The 16,955-nt window shown below is 45.2% G+C and overlaps 1 protein-coding gene across 1 annotated transcript in view; it reads right to left on the bottom strand.

Moving 5' to 3' along the window:
* The window catches only part of Matn3 (matrilin 3), a 19,373-nt gene extending 11,850 nt beyond the window's left edge, over positions 1-7,523 (bottom strand). The window contains exons 1-2 of the mRNA XM_028772249.1: positions 7,316-7,523; positions 2,744-3,310 (exon numbers count right to left, since the gene is read on the bottom strand). Of these exons, the coding sequence (XP_028628082.1) occupies positions 2,744-3,310; positions 7,316-7,523 (775 nt within the window). The remainder of the gene's footprint in view (positions 1-2,743; positions 3,311-7,315) is intronic.
* Between the last annotated feature and the right edge of the window lie 9,432 nt (positions 7,524-16,955).

The raw sequence follows: 16,955 nt of genomic DNA on the forward strand, positions 1-16,955 counted from the left end.
TCTCTCTCTCTCTCTCTCTCTCTCTCTCTCTCTCTCTCTCTCTCTCTCTCTCTCTTGTTCGAGACAGTCTCTGTGTAGTCCTGGCTGTCCTGGAACTCACTCTGTAGACCAGGCTATCCTGGAACTCAGAAATCCACCTGCCTCTGCCTCCCAAGTGCTGGGATTAAAGGTGTATGCCACCACTGCCCGGCTGCTATACCAACTCTCAAAGGAGAAAGTTAATTCTGAGTTTGGATCTGCTAGAATCAAACATTTTCATGGGTCAGATAACATCATGCTGTATTTGGTTGAGTTGTGTACCCTAAAAAACTATTGTTGCCTCTGGACCCTAAGAGTCAAGGAGACAATAATGCACTGTCGAGAGTTCTATGAGCTAGCGGACCCACGGTAACCGAAACCTGGTGTGCAACAGCTCCACATTTTGTGCCTAAAGGGAACTGAAACACAAGCATGCCTATCCTCCTGGCCCTGACTCACATTGGGGCAAGTGAAACATGCTTGCGCATGTAAACAGCGCAAGGCCATTCAACTAACAACCTCCTTGTGCATGCCCGGAAGGAGTCTAAAGCCCACGTATCTACTTGGGTTATTAGTAGCTTCAAAGATGACGATTTGAATCGTAAATGCAAAGAGATAAAAAGAAAAGCATGAGATTATGTCAGCTAGATCACATCTCCATCCTTTTGCTCCTGGAAACATTTGTATTTCATTGGAATGCCCTCCTTCCCACACCCAGTGACGTGTTTTAAAAGACAAATCAATGAATTTAGTCATTTCTACAAAACTAAGGCCTGTTAGAGGAGAGAGACTAGCACGCCTGTGGCAGGTAACCCCGCCTCCAGTGCCCTTGGCAGTAGGACAAGGCTAATATTTTCCCAAGGAGTGCCTTTTTGTGGAGTGATCTTTCCAGCCGTTGACTACAACAAGCTGCCCCTCAGTCGTTTTTTCCAGAGAAGACATTCCTCCCCACCCCCAGAACAAGTAGGTCTTTTGTAAGAGAGGGATAAGATTGCCACTCACCACTATTACTTTACAGCCTTTGAGCCCACCCCCAGTTGCTAACTTTAAGACCGGACTTAGCCACAGACCAGAGTTCTGTTGGAGCAGCCCTCACCCACAGCTTGAGGGGGTTTTCTGGGAAAAAGAAAGAAAGCCACTTTCTTTCTAGAACCTAGTAAATGCCAAGTAGATGCCATCATAGCCAATGGTGTTTTTGTGAAGGCCTAGTGTCCCGGGACACGGAAGACAGGGGGATCCCAGCCAGGTCTGGCAGAGATGAAGCCAAAGCTTCATCTCCCATTTCCCGACCAAGTGATGATTCTGGGCTCTGCATTAGTTTAGATAGAAAGTCTCATTGATATTTACAATTGTAGCTCCTGGCTCACTTGCATGTCTCTTCACCATAGGTATCAGAAGGCCAGGAGGAGCTACCTTTAACTTTGTATGTGGTGGTCAATATGAATAGGCACAGAGTGTGCATGGCAAAAACTGTCTATGCTTAGGAATTCACTTAAGTTGGAAAGGTATCACACTTCCTTCAACAATTCTACAGAGACTTTCAGATGATCATCACATCTTTTAAAAAGTGACTTCCGCAAACCATGATTCTTTTTTTTTTTAAGTTTCTATAGCTTTCTTTTCGATTTTTCTTTTTTATGGCAGGGTCTCATGTAACCAAGGCTGGCCTCGAATTCAGGATGTAGCTGAGGCTGGCCTTGAACTCGATCTCTCAAGTATTGTACCACACCCAGACCACATCCTGATTGGGGGCAGAGGGGGGCAATTTCCAGCACTGAATAGGTTCATACCATTGCATCTGATTAATTCTTGAAAAAATTCTAATAAAATTAGCATGTTCCTATTCAAATGTCATCCAAAAGAAAGAATAGAAGATTAACAGGATGATTTGTTTTTAATTTGTTTCTTGTGTCTCTTAAGTGAATCAGAAACCCCAACTCTTCTGGTCTCTAATCCAATTATTCCACAAAAGAATAAGCAGAGTCGAATCTGAAAACAAGTGTTATTAACTAAATGCACATGGCCAGAGACATTAGGGTAGAGCCCACTGATTCTCGCAGGGCAGATGCCACTCCAGCTTCTGCTGGAGAACAGTAGGGTGCTGTTAAATCCGAAGATGCAAAGCTAAAGGAAACATTTGGAGGCGAGGAGAGGAATGTTAATGGTGGGGAAGGGGCGGACAGAAGACATGTCTTGAGTTTGGGTGTTTGGGGTTTGGGTTTTATTTCTGACCCCATCGGGGAGCGGCAGGATTGTTTATTCTGGTTATTTCCAGAACTTAACATGTCTAACGCAAACATGAAGGTTTTATGAGCAAACCAAGTTACATATAGTACAGCCTTGTACTTCTAAACCAACACCATGTGTTTAGGTTGTTTTTTTTTTTTTTTTTAGCATCAAAAAACATTGCATGTGTATAATTCTTCCAGAAAATTTCTACCCCCACTCCCCAAAATGAATACTCTTCTTTTTTCAGGGGGCTGGAACATTGGCTCAGCACTTAAGAGCACAGACTTCTCTTGCAGAAGACCCAACTTTGGTTCCCAGTGCCCAACTGGGGTGGCTCACGACTGCATACAACTCCAGTACTAGGGGATTTGAGGTCACTGACTTCATCCAGTACCCACACTCATATACACATAACTAAAGATAAATCTTAAAAAACAATTTCCAGACACACAAAAATATAAACTTGCTAGCTGGAAGCTAAGACTTGGCAGCTTACCACAAAAGGTTTCCTGGAATCTAGCAGAGAGCTTCTCAATGACTCCATAGGTCTCCACGTAGAAGACGTGCTCTTCCAGGGGCTTGCTAGCCATCATCTTGAGGGACTCCATATCTGCCCGGTCCACACCCACAGCATACAGCTCAATGCCAGATGCCCGGGCTCGGGCAGCCACCTCATTCACCTGGTCCTGGGGCCTTCCATCTGTCACGATAATAGCTACCTTGGGGATGTTAGACGTGGGCCCCCGAGCTCCAGCCTCCACAGTGAAGGCTTCCTCCATCGCCGTCTGGATAGCTAGCCCTGACATGGTGCCTGTTGACAAGGGTATGATCCGTGCCACAGCCTGTTTCAGGGCCTGCTTGTCTGAATAGGTGTTGAGCTGAAACTCTATCTTCACAGTGCTGGCATAGTTCACCACAGCCACCCTCGTGTCTGCAGCCCCGATGTCCAGAGTGTCGATGATGCGGGAGACAAAGGTCTTCACCTTGGTGAATTCCAGAGGCCGGACGCTACGAGAACTATCAATGATAAACACCAAGTCCAAAGGCCTGCTCTTGCAAACACCTGCAAAGAAGGTTATAGAGAACACAAAAGGCTAAGCCTTGGTCAGATCACGATCAGAAATGTGACAGTTCACACTCCCAGAGAACTCTGGGATTCCAGGAAGCTAGACCCAGGAGCATCCCCTGATCCCAGCAGTACCATTGCCTGCTTCCTTCCTGGAAGCCATCCTCCCTCTGCTGTTAAAATCACCCAGGCCTTGAGCCTCCCCAACATTTTACTTGAGGACTTATCCCACCATTTAAAGTTCTGTCCCCGAGAGTCTTTGTAAGTCCTGGTACGGAAGGGACTCCAGGCCCTTCTTGGCACTTGGCTGAAACAGTGGGGCAAGGACTTCACCTAACACACATACTGCATGTCAGTCTTTGGGAGCATCTCTTGTGTGAAGGAGCAGGGACCATGACCTGGCACCTCTTCTACTTCCCCCAGAACTCTCCTGGCCACTTCTCTTTGCATTTTTCCCTTGTTACTTGCCTACACCTCTACCACAATGGCAGAAAAGAGGAATCATCGGCTTCAAAGCTCTTACGTTCTTTCTACAGAAAGGCAGCTTATGCCTCCAGTAAGTCAACACATGTTCATCGCCATTTATTCTCTCTGTCTCTTTTAGTCTTTACTGCTTCCTCCAACCTGACGTGCACAGCCTTCTCTCAACCAACCAAACTGAATCCACTGTCAGCACTAGATGGGAGAGAATCCAGTTATCACATCTCCTTTTCAAGCCATTCTCCGCTTTCAACCAACACGCAAAGGACTGCAAGGACACACACATACACACACACGTACACACACACACACACACACACACACACCACAGCCCTAGGTGAAAGTGGGGTCCTTGGGAAGTGTCAAAGCTCCTTCTTTCCTATAAACGGACAGACTGATGCTATTTGCTCAGTCGGTAGGTAGATCCAAAACCAATTCTTAGCTGTGAATGGTGGCACCAGCTGTCTTTAGAGTACTTAGGAGGCTAAGGGAGAGGAAAGCACGGTTAAGATACAGAGTAAAGTACTCTCAGAAAAAACAAGTGAACTCCGTTTTTAAAAAAACAAAGTATTTAGACTAAGTCATTTCTGAGAGGAAAGGCTTTGTCTGGGACAGAGATTTTTTCCCTCTGTCATTGCTGGGTGTTATTTGTTGCTGTTGTTTCATTCTAAGAGCTGGAATCAAGCCCAGAATCTTGTGTACCCTAGGCAAGTATTTTACCACTGAGCTACATCCCCAGCCCTTCAGTTACTTATCCACATATCAGTCTATCTATGTGCTTAATTATTATTCTTTTTTTGAGATGGGACCTCCTATAGACCAGGTTAGCCTCTAACTGACATATGTAGCCAAGGATGACCTTGAGCTCACTCTAATCCTGCCTCCACTTCCCAAGGTTAAAGACATGTGCTACCACACAGCCTTCAAATTTTGTTTTCAAAAAGAAGAATTTTAACTTTTTGGTTTTACCTTATCAGCTGGATACATTGCATTAATAAAGTACCACCTTACCCTGAAAGATAAGCACTGTAGGGATCCCAGCATGCTAACACTGGATCCTATGAACTAGGCAATTAGTCACATTTAGCAGAGGTTTGGGAGGAGAAACCCTGAAAAGCAGAAGTGTAAGCCTGGTCTCCATGACTCCTGTCTCCCAGCCCCAAGGCCTTTCCAGTACCCAGCAGCTGCTCCCTGTGAGGCAAAGTTTTCCACCACAAAAAAAAAAAAAAAAAAAAAAATCAACATTATCTCATGTGCCCAGCCAACGTTCGCATGTTGACTTTGAGCCACCATCCAAAAGATGCTGTGTATGTCATGTGTTTGGTTAAGTCAAGGGGAATTACAAATCACTTTTAAAAACAACTCCACAATTTCCTTCAAGATTTCCAGGGATCAAGAGCAAGGGAAAGGACTTGGATAGAAAATCTTACCTGGACATAGGTCTATACATTTTTTGCATGGTTGGAGATGAAGGAAAAAGCATCATGGTGTAAGCGTTATGTTACAATGCTTACACTGACTCCCAAGTGATGTCCCTACAAACCCGTATGTCCTTGTAACTAAGCATGCCTGATTCTATCCTTCTCTGTTTGGTTTTCCAAATAAATCTTCTATTTGTGGGAGAAAGCTCTGAGATGTGATAGGCAGAACAACTCCTGTCCTTATTCCAGGGGCTTCCCACGAATACTGCTAAACAGAGCAAAAGACTGCAGCTGTGATCAGAGAGCTTTTGATGAGGAAGTTGGCCTAGAATTTCTCAGATGGATTCAAGAGAATTACCAAGGTCCCTAAAAGTAGAAGAGGCTAGACGAAGAGGGTCTGAGAGAGCACGATGGGAGACAGGCTCAAGCTGCTGTTGCTCCTTCTGAAGAGGGAAGACAGAGTGGAGCCAAGAACCACAGAGGCTTCTAAGAAGCTTGAAAGGCGGGCAAGTACTTCTCTCTGGTGCCTCCCTCCCAAAAGGACAGGGATGCAAGCCCTGCCAACACCTTGCTATCAGCCCAGGCAGAAACAGCATCAGACTCCAACCAACAGAACTGTAAGGTAATACTCCACATTGATTTCAGTCACTAAATTCCATGATCATTTGTTCTGTAAGCAAAAGAAAAGTAATACAGGAATCTTGGCCAGGGTGGCAACAATTAATCCCATGACCATGAAAGCTCTTTGCTCATCTCTACTCCCTCAGCAAAGGTACACACTGTTCTGTAATCTCAGTCCCACGATCGGCAGTCTGACTCGAAAGAAAAGAGGAAGTGGGCTTGTGGGCATAACTCTGGTGGTTTACTTAACTTGCATGGTCCCCCTTGCCCCATCTAGGTGCTGATGTTCTTGCAATTTTAAATCTGGGATTTCAAATCAGGTATGATGGAGAGTTTCCTAAGCTGATTCTCGACATAGCCAGCAAAACACAGGAGGGGATAGACCATGCGAATTAGCCAGACAGCATCGCTGGCCAGGTGAGCTTAGCCACCTAAAATGTGATTTGCCACAGCCTCTTTCAAGTCAAGACCAGATAGACTAGAGCTGGGTATCTGAGTAAGGAAAAGACAACCTTCTGTAAATGGTACAGAAAGTTTGGAAAGCTGTACAGTGCATGGAGCCCTTGTTTGACTTTTAGGGGCTCTGAGTTTCGCTCAGGGGATCTGATGGTGATTTTCTGGGTTCTTTCACTGTTAGGCCTTGGGGTCCCTATATGTGTTGTGAGGTTTCATGACAGGTGCCTATCAGCTTCTATGGGTTCTATATAGGTTTGTTCTGCTTAGAGCAAAGTTAGTGTGTGTGTGGTGGTGGTGGGGGGGGGGAGACCTATGGAGTTCTTCGTCAAAGACCAGACCTGCCTGGTTCTTTGGGGATCGACAGAGTACAGTTTGGAGTGTGGGACCCAGTCGGCATAAGCAGAAGACCGGCTCTGGGGCAGAACAGAGTAAAGCACTGATATGGTTATAGAACAGGACCCTACCTGGACACTTAAATGGCAGCTTGGTTTGCTTTCCTAGTCTCGCTTCACACACCTCTACTAAGGTCATTCCTTCTTCCAATCCTGGGTCCCCTTTAGACCCTTTCTTCTTAGGCAAAAAGGCACACACAGTGAACGCAAAATAGTCGCAAAATAGATTTCCAGGTAACTACAGAGTGTCAGGAAAAGTTTGCTCTCCCTAACCAAGAGATCAAGGCCAGTTAGAGCTGGGAGCCCCCCCTTCCCTGGCTGGCACTCCTACAGGTGCGCGATGCCCCCTTCCCAAATCACAAGGAAGTTCAGGATACCAGACGCTATCATGGTCGTACGCATGACCTTCCACTCTAACCCTACCCCCTCCCCTGCGTTGTCGGACCCTCAGTTTCTGAGCAGGATTGCAGGGAGAAGGCTGTTTCCTCCAGCAGCCTGCCTGCCTGAGGCTGGGATAAAGGCACTTTAGATGTGGCATGTCACCTTCCTGGGTCTCCGATCCCTTTTCCCTTCTCCAGCCATGGCTGTGGCATCCTCTCTGGCAGAGCGGTCCCCCATCCACCCCGCTGTACCTGATCCGCGGACCCCGGAATACGGCGCGCGAGTGGAAGTAGCCAGAGCTGAGAGATGCCCGGGACTGCCCCCTGGGACTCGTGTCCCCAGTCGGCGGATGCTCGCACGGGCCAAACGTGCAGGAGCAGCCGGGGGCGGCAGGAGCAGCAGTGGCCAGAGCAGCAGCAGAAATCCCGGGAGGTGGCGTAAGGGGGCTGAGAGCAACATGATAGGCTTGACGACCTGTCGGGATCTGCGAGCCGCGAGATAACCAGGGTACGCTGGGTCAGGCGAGGGTGTAGGACCGCACATTGGCGACCAATTTAAAGGTCCCGCTTCCGATGCTCCGCCCCGCTCCACCCACTGGAAGGCCATGCCACGAGAGCCCGGGAGCCGCCAAAGGCCAACAAGAAGCCCTGTCTGTGCATTCCAGTGGCAGGAGCGGAATGTCTGGGACTAGGCGGCCAGCCGCACGGTGGTCACTGCCCGCCTAGTCCGGTGGGCTCGGCTGGGTGCCTTCTGGCAGATTGCCTCCTTGTAAAACCAGGCTGGGTAGGGGGACTCCTGCTCTACCCTCTTGTGTCGGCCAGACCTGTGCCCCCAGATTCTATTTGACAAACCTCGAGTTCTGTACCCACTCAGCTGCAGGTAAGCTGAGAACAAGAGCCTCACACATGACACCTTTCACCAGCCAAGAAATCTTGCTGTTAATTTTTTTTTTTTTTAAGGATAGGCCTCACAGATTCTAGCATCATGAATAGGATGCTTTCAGCTCAGTTTTAAATATTCATAAACATTTAAACTTATAGTACCAGGAATAGTAAATCAAACATACACTTCCCCGAGAGCCTCCGGTTTACTGGAAGAACACCCACTTCCTCCCTGGAAGAATGACCAGCACAGGGCTGGAACTGCTCAAGGGATCTTCAACTCACTGAAAGAGAGAAGATGCACAGATAGTGTACTGGGTTAGAAAAGTGGTCTGGGTGAGTAGGAAGGCTTCTAACAGCAGGGGAAGAGAGCTGAGCTGTATTTCCAATCATGGCAATGAGCATGAATGAGTCTCAACAGATCCAATTCAGTCTTTCTGCCATGACTGTTGCCTTCCTACCATCCACCCACACGGTAACCTAACTATCGTGTCTCCTACAGATTATACAACAGCGAAGACGTAGAAATAACTGGTGCCCTCCAGGTGAGTGAATACACACAAGATGGCTTCTGCATATCTTAGTTAGGGTTACTATTGCTGTCATGAAACACCATGACCAACGTAGTATTGGGAGGAAAGGGTTTGTTTGGCTTGCGTTTTCCACATTGCTGTTCATCATTAAAGAAAGTCAGGACAGAAACTCAAAAAAGGCAGAAACCTGAAGACATGGGCTGATGCAGAAGCCACGGAGGAATGCTGCTTACTGGCTTGCTTAGGCTGCTTTCTTATAGAACCCAGGACCACCAGCCCAGGAGTATCTCCACCCACAATGGATTGGGCCTTCTCACATCACTCACTAATTAAGAAAATGTCTTACAGGCTTGCCTATAGCCCGATCTAATAGAGGCATTTTCTCAATCGACACTCTTCTCTGATAACTCTAGCTTATGTCAAGTTGACAAAACTAACCAGTACACTGCGCATATGGATACTAGTAAGCCTTCAAAATAAAGTCCTAATGCAGGTTACAACATGGTTGAATCTCGAGGAGGTGTTGCAAGGTGAAATAAGCCAGTCACAAGGAGGCATGTTTGCAATGATACTGTTTGTAAGGACTATCTAAAGTAGTCAAAACTTGTTTGCACTGAAACAGTAGAAGGGTGGTTCCTGGGAACCAGGGAAGGTAGGCAGTTGGAGTTGTTTAGTGGGTGTAAGCTTTCCATTCTGTAAAATGAGAAGTTGTGAAATCTGGTCCCAGAGGAACATGAACACACTGCTGTAGTTTGAATGTGTACCCTTCAAGTTCAAGAGTTGGGGACTTAGTCCTCAAGGTCCTGTATTGATAGTATTTAATGGTAGAGTATTTGGGAAATAATTACGCCTAAAAGAAGTCATGAGGAGTCATTGTCATGATGGCATTAGTGGCTTTATAAGAAGTATTTGTCTGATAGCAGGGTGGCGCACACCTTTAATCCCAGCACTTGGGAGGCAGAGGCAGGTGGATTTCTGAGTTCGAGGCCAGCCTGGTCTACAGAGTTCCAGGACAGCCAGGGCTATACAGAGAAACCCTGTCTCGGAAAGCAAAAGCAAACAAACAAACAAACAAACAAACAAGAAGTGTTGGTCTGCAGAGATGGCTCTGGTGGGTGAAGTTCTTGCCACACAAGTATGAGGACCTGAGTTCTGAACCCCAGAATTCACACAGAGCTAGGTACAGTAGTACATATCTGAATCTCAGCACTTCTATAAGAGGACACATCCACAGACAACAGAGAGAGCCTATCTCAAAAAAGGCTGATGGTCAAGAACTACACTAGAAGTTTTGACCTCCACACACAAGATGTGACAAACCCATGCCTTAGTTACATACATGAACACACACACACACACACACACACACACACACACACAAAAGAAAAAAGAGAAAGCGGCTGGGGATGTAGCTCAGTAAGGTGTTTAGTATGCATGAAGCCCTGAGGTTGAGCCCCAGCACATATAAACCATGCAGGCTGATAAATCCAGGTATACAGAAAGGCAGGAAAATCAGAAGTTTCAATGTCATCCTCTACTACATATCAAGTTCAAAGCCAGCAGGATGTCTCAAAGGGGGCTAGGGAACAGTAGACAGAGAGATGAGCCAACTTGCTGTCCCTCGACATGGTCTTGAGTATAGGCACCAGGAACACAAGGATGTTTGAACCATTCACTGCCCAACTTCTAGAAACCGAACCTTAGCAGATGAAGGCTCATGGTCAAAGATAAGACTGAGATGCCAGAAGGCAGCAGTTTCTGGAACAGGGCTGTTTTGACTTACTGTGGCAGGGTGGTCATCAGGCATGATAGAGTGTTTGCAGAAGAAACAGCCTGGCTCTGCTTTTTCAGAGGAAAGGCTTTGCTCTGTTCCATCTCACGGACTGACAACAGACTGCTCTGTGTTGGACATCAGTGCCCCACAGTGGCCTCCCTTGACCTTCTTCAGCAAGGAGTTGGCTCCTCAGCCACCACCAGGCTCCCACTGGGGTAAAGTAACACCAAGACAATGGTCTGATTTACAGTTGCCTGTGAGCAACTATAAAAAAAAAATGAATTATTTAACCAAGACTAAGGAATAAATTATGGGTGGTTTTCCTTTAAAATGTATTTCATTTTAATGTTTCTGTATTGACCTTTTTTGGTTATTTTTGCTTTTTTTAGAACTTTTTTTTGAGATAGGGCCTATGTGGCTCTAGCTAGCCCAAAATTAGTTACACAGATCAGGTTGATTTTGAACTCACAAAGATGGTCCTGACTCTGCCTCCCAAGCGCTGAGATAAAAGGCTTGTGCCACCATGCCTGGGTAACATTTGTTTGTTTTTATTTTATGTGTATGGGTGTGTGTGTGTGTGTGTGTGTGTGTGCGTGCATGTGCATCTGCGTCTGTGTGTCTGTGTACCACATGAATGTCTGGTACCGACACATGCTAGAAGAGAGCACAGATCCGTCTAAACTGAAGTTCCAGATGATTGTGAGCCTCCACCTAGATGCTGAGAACTGAACTCTGTCCTCTGCAGAAGTATGCACTCTCAACCATCTCTCCAGCCCACTCCCTACTTCCCTGATTTATACTGTACCAACTATATTAGAACTTGTATCTACAGGTAGACTTCATCTACCAGCCCTCCAGGACTAATTCTCAAATCTGTAAATTACACTTGTAACTCTCCTTTGGAAGTCTCTCCTTGAAAATCACAAAAGTGCTTTTCTTAACACATCTAAGAGTGAACTTCACCTCTTCCTCCATAACCAGGCCTCTCTCCTTTCATTCCACTATTGCTCTGGCCACACAGGCATGATCCAACCTTGGCATCTCTGGTTCTTCTTCCTAATGCCAACACTCTGGTGTTAAATAAATCCCCAAATCTTGGAGCCACATCTCCTGCTTAATCCAACTCTCAAGAATGATCTCAAATCCCTCCATGAGAAACATATCTTTATTTTTCCAGCCAGACAGGATGCCTGAAGGAGGGATCAGAGAGAACAGAAAATACACTCAAAGAAATAATGGCTAGGGGCTAGAAAGATGGCTCAGTGGTTAAGAGCACTGACTGCTCTCCTAGAGGTCCTGAGTTCAATTCCCAGCCACCACATGGTGGCTCACAACCATCTGTAATGGGATCTGATGCCTTCTTCTAAGGTGTGTCTAAGAATAGCTACAGTGTACTCATGTAAATAAAATAAATAAATCTTTTTTAAAAAAGAAATAATGGCTAAAGAATTTCCATACATGATGAAACCCACAGATCTGAAGCTCTCAATGAACTCCAGGCACAGTTAAGACCACAAAGCCAACCTTAAGGAACATCATAGACAAATCAATCAAAATCAATGCTACAAAATGTTTGAATTGCTCAAGGAGGGAAAATGTTCTATACAGGGTAGAACAAAAGTTAGTAAATTTCTCTTTAGAAACAATGTGTGCAAGAAGACAGTGAGGCAGCATCTTTTATACCCTGCAAAAATAGCTTTAGAAAGCAAAGATAGAATAAAGACACAGCAAGATCTATAAAAGCCAAAAAAGAAAAAAAAAAAAAAACCTATCAGCAGAGTCACCTGTAAAAACATGTCAAAGGAAGTTTCTCCGGCAAAGGAAAAATACTACCAGATGGGAAAGGCATGCACTGTGCTGCAAAAGTTAAATTAAATGGTATCTACATCATTTTATGATTAATCTTCTCTTTAAATGACAACTATTTAACCAAAAATAAGACGCATGTAAGATCAAAGGAGGAAGGAGACTGTGATGATACTCTTTGTAGTCTGAAAGCCATAGGAGCTGTCAATGAGCCAGCCATTAATATAGACAAGGTATCTGGGGCTGCCAGCATGAACCATGACAGTGTGATTCAAAACCTCTTTCTAAGAGACAAGAAACAAAGTCACTCTTTCTTTGGTTTCCAGGTCAAATACTTTATTCCCTCTTGGCCATTCCCCGGTCGTGGCTTGCTCTCTCACACACCTCAAGATAATATTTGCAGAGTGATTTGTAGGCAGCCAGCCCTCCTGTCCATCGCCTTGATTGATCTTCAGAACTAAGAGAAGTACGTAAGTCAGGATTTACACCTTCCTGGTTTTACAGAGGAACTGATGCCTGTCATCCTGAACATGCTTTACAGGGTCAGACTGAACAACCCAAAGAAGACAGGAACTGATGTTAGTCCTACAACCCCACACCCCGTGGTCCCACACCCTGTGCTCCTCCACCTACACCCACGCTGCCTCTCTCATGTGCTTAGAATCCCACAGTATTTGGTGACATTTATCTTGAGTCTAAGTTAATTTCCTAAAACCCAAATCACAACAATTCTAGAGAACAGACCAACCTCAGAAAACAAAGGAGCAGGTTTTGCCTTTAGGTCAGTGTTTAGGCTAATTTGTAAGAAGTTCTCTTAAAACAGTGGTTCTCAACCTGTGGGTTGTGACCCTTTTTGGGGGTTGAACAACCCTTTCACAGGGGTCACCTAAGACCATCCTGCCTATCAGATATTTACATGACAGTTCATAACAGTGGCAAAAGTATAGTTATGAAGTAGCAATGAAAATAATTTTGTGGCTAAGGGTCACCACAGTATGAGGAACTGTATTATAAAGTCACAGCATTACGAAGGATGAGAACCACTGTTTTAAAGCAAAATGGTAGAAATGGCATAGCATCCTTTGCCTGCAGGGCACACTGAAACAATGAGGCTCAGAACAAAGTAAGATTTATGACGACTGTGAACATGTAAGTCACAGACAGAGAAAAAAAAAATGTATGACTACCAATGGAAAGACCTTGGGTTCTACAGTTCAAGAACATTAAATATCAGTTTAGTTTATGTGCAGATTCATTTCCAATGTATTTTTGAAAGTTATCAGCAGAGACAATTGTTTTACTTAGTAATCATACTGCCCCTACCTCAGCTTTAACTAAGGAGTCCTTGGCAGAAACTTAAGACTTCTACATATGCAAATTGTTTGCTACTAGGGACCCAAGGGCAGGAAGGCATGAACTGCAAAGAGGTTGGGTGTCATGTGACAAAAGGTTAGAAACCAGGCAGAAATTAAAAGCTGGGGGAGGGGAGGCTTCTTTGACAAAAGCCAGTTAGCCAAACAACAGAAACATTAACACCCAATTTACAGTTTACATAACTTGCTGGAAATGGCTCCAAACAACCACCCACTTTATAGAATTCAATCTTACTTGCTAAAATAGCTACTAAGTGATAATTTGTTTTAAACACCACAATATGGACATAGCTACCTTCCTTCAGTATTCACCATGCCTGCCTTTGTGTAGAGCGCTTTATACCCTGTGCTCCTTCCTCTTCGGGAGCTGTGGTGTGTAAAGCTCACAGAGGATAAGAAGTCTGCCCAGGCTCAGACAGGAAGTCAGTGGCAGGACGGAGAATTAAAATCACCTTCAAGTAAGTCCTCTTCACAGCCAACCTTACCGTAGCTGCTGGTTTCTGGCTACGGACAAGGAATTATATGCAAGCAATGTCTTCTTTCTTGCTCTCTCTCTTGTTGCTGAAACAGGATCCAAGGTGACTCCAGCTCACTATGTAGCTGAGGCTGACCTTGAGCTTCTGATCCTCCTGTTTCCACCTCAGAATACAGGCATATGCCACGATTCTGTCTTTATGTGGTGCTGGGGACCAAACCCAAGCCATTGCACATAGTAGGTAAACACTGCACGTAGTAGGTAAGCACTCTACCAACTAAGCCACGTCCCCAGCCCTTTTGTTTGTTGCCATTGGTATTTACAACTGAGAGGTTTTTTAAACTGTTCCCCTGATGGTGAGACCGATGTAAAGCAGCATGGAAAGTCAGTTCATGACTCTCATCTGTTCAGGGTGTCCTAGGAATTTCTTGGTCTACTGAAGAGTCATAGCAATATGCAGTTAGTCCAAAGCCTCCCTGAGCTTTCCCCCCCTCCCCTCACACTCCTGCAGGCCACTCGTCTGTATGTAATGTGCAATCCTCTCACATCTTCAGGTCTTACTCACCATTTTCTAAATGGCATCTTTTTTTAATGGTGCTTAAACTGTACCCCCTATGCCCCATCTCAAGCCTTCTTTACTCCAAAGCTGTATCATTAACATATATTTAATGTCTCTCCACTCCCCAAAGATTTTGATTTTCCCTTTCATTATTTTCCCCCCCCCCCCCCATGCACCTGAGCAAGACTTGTGCTTGGGTTTAAAATTTTGCACAAGGTCACACAAGTATGAATTAGGAGCACACTAGATAACTCCTAAAACGGCCCCTCCATTGCTCCAAACACATGAAGGATGCTTGGGGAGAAGGCTATTTGAGGAAGAGTGTTCTACCCAATACATGGGTCTTCTGTAGAGCCACATTTATAGTGGCAAGAAAAAATTGAGGTGAGGCAAGAAGGCCAAGATATGGGTAAAAGGTTCTAGAAGGAACCAAACAACAGAACAGAGACAAACCTTATAAGGCTCCAAAAGCTGAGGTTTGTTTGTAGTTTTATCGTAGCTTACAGCTACTCTTTGACATCAGCCTTCTAATGTGTACACTCAACTGTAGAGCCCTCACTGCTGGAGCTTCATGCCCATTAATAACTATGGCCCTCTTCCTACAGCTCTAGAAACATGAGTTCACCCCCTGGGTTCTACAGATTCCACTATCTTAGGGGCCCAGGTGGGTGGCATTATGCAGATGTCTTCCTGTGACTGGTGTTTCCAGCTGTTGCTTATCACAGAACCCTTCTTGTTTAAAGGCTGAGTTCTGGTAGAATTCTTTTCCCATCCATCTGCATTTTTTTTTCACACACTGTTTTTCTATGAAGTGGTCAGGAGGGCTTGCTTCTCTAGGACCGTTTTCAATTGTTGTTGTATTAATAGCAGGAAGTACGATTGTTTGGCTATTTCTGATGTTTTGAGGCTTCCATCTTTTTCATAGCAGCCACAGCCTGTTAGATGCCACAAATAGCTCAGTGTGTCCAGACACTTGATACAATCTTAGCACTAACAAAGGGAAAGGATCCAGCTAGCATTTCAATATTGCCACGCATGGACTTCAACATAGAATTAGAAACAAGGACTTTGTCTTCCCTGTGTGGGTCACATCCCACCCCCGATGTGCACCTCCACCACCCACCATCCATAGGCCAACCTGTCTGGGTACTTATATGTACCGGAGGTGGCCTTGACCACACACACACCCCCAAGCTGGCATTAGAGAAATGAGTAACCATGCCCAACTTCATGTTTCAAATGGTTTTTTCAAATTCAGTCCCAGTAACCTGAATAATTAATAATATTTAAGCCAAAAGACACATACAGTGGTGGTCTGAAAATCTGAGGAACACAGATGCAGTGACATAAGTCAGAAATCCCAGGCAGTTCAGGCCAACCTAGATTACAACATAGTGAGACCGAACAAAAATCACCCTCAAATGATTTTCTCTGAGGGAGAAAAGCCACTTAGCACTGTCCCAAGTCACAGTGCAACTGATTATCATACCTTTTCAGTATGCTGGCATGGAACCTACTGTCATACAAAAGGATACCAGTTATGCATGGTACATAACTTAAACCACCGCTAGTTCTGTAGTTACTGCTTTAGTAATGCATTCCTCATCAAAAAGCTGCACTGGCAGCAGCCATGTCACCCAAGTACCAGGTCGGTAATCTTGGCTGTAGGAGTTCAAGATAGCCTGGGCTACAAGAAAGAACATTAAAATCCCCCAATCAAGGTGCAGTTACATGTAGACTTCATGTAGTAGCACTGTGATGCTGCACCCATGCAAGATTGTTGGATTTTCTGCATTAGGGCCTTTTATGATCAAAGCCTGAACATGCTTTGCCCAATACTCAAGGCTTGCTCACTTTCACCCAGTACCTGCCCACAGCATGGCTGCTTACAAATACAATGACTTTTTCCTTCTTTCCCATCTTCTTTCTCTGGGCAGCTAAAGACTGACAGCCTGCCTGCAGTGTTTCCTCTCAAACTCTAGTAAAATGGCAGTATTTCAGGATTCCAAAACTCCCCAACATCATACTATGCTTCAGTGCACCAGCCATCCGAGCGTCTGAAACTGAATCCTGGCTTTATCACCCTCAAGTCAATCCTTGGAGGCTAAAGGGTTGGGGGCAGCAGGACACAAAGAACAACCCAACAAGTGAGCGTGTACAAACGCTTGAGAACCTACTGAGGGATTCTAAGGGACTTTAAGTGTCCTGGCTTATCCGTGAAATGCTAGGCTGTTGTACAAACTCCTGGTCCTGTACAGTGGAATCACGCTCTCCTCCTCCACCTCACTTCTACCTGGCTCCTTCTCTTGCTTTTACTCCTCTATCATCCCTCTACCCAGAAACCAGCGAAGGACTTTCCATCACATTAGAAAAGAAACAACAACAAAACAGGTAAAAATTTTAAAATGACAAACTATGCAGTAACACTTCTCCAAACATATTCCTGTCAGGGACAGGATCACTAAAAGTTGTAGCACAAACATTAGGCAC

This window comes from Grammomys surdaster, unplaced genomic scaffold (genome assembly GCF_004785775.1).
Source record: "Grammomys surdaster isolate TR1022 unplaced genomic scaffold, NIH_TR_1.0 212, whole genome shotgun sequence".
Taxonomy (NCBI): domain Eukaryota; kingdom Metazoa; phylum Chordata; class Mammalia; order Rodentia; family Muridae; genus Grammomys; species Grammomys surdaster.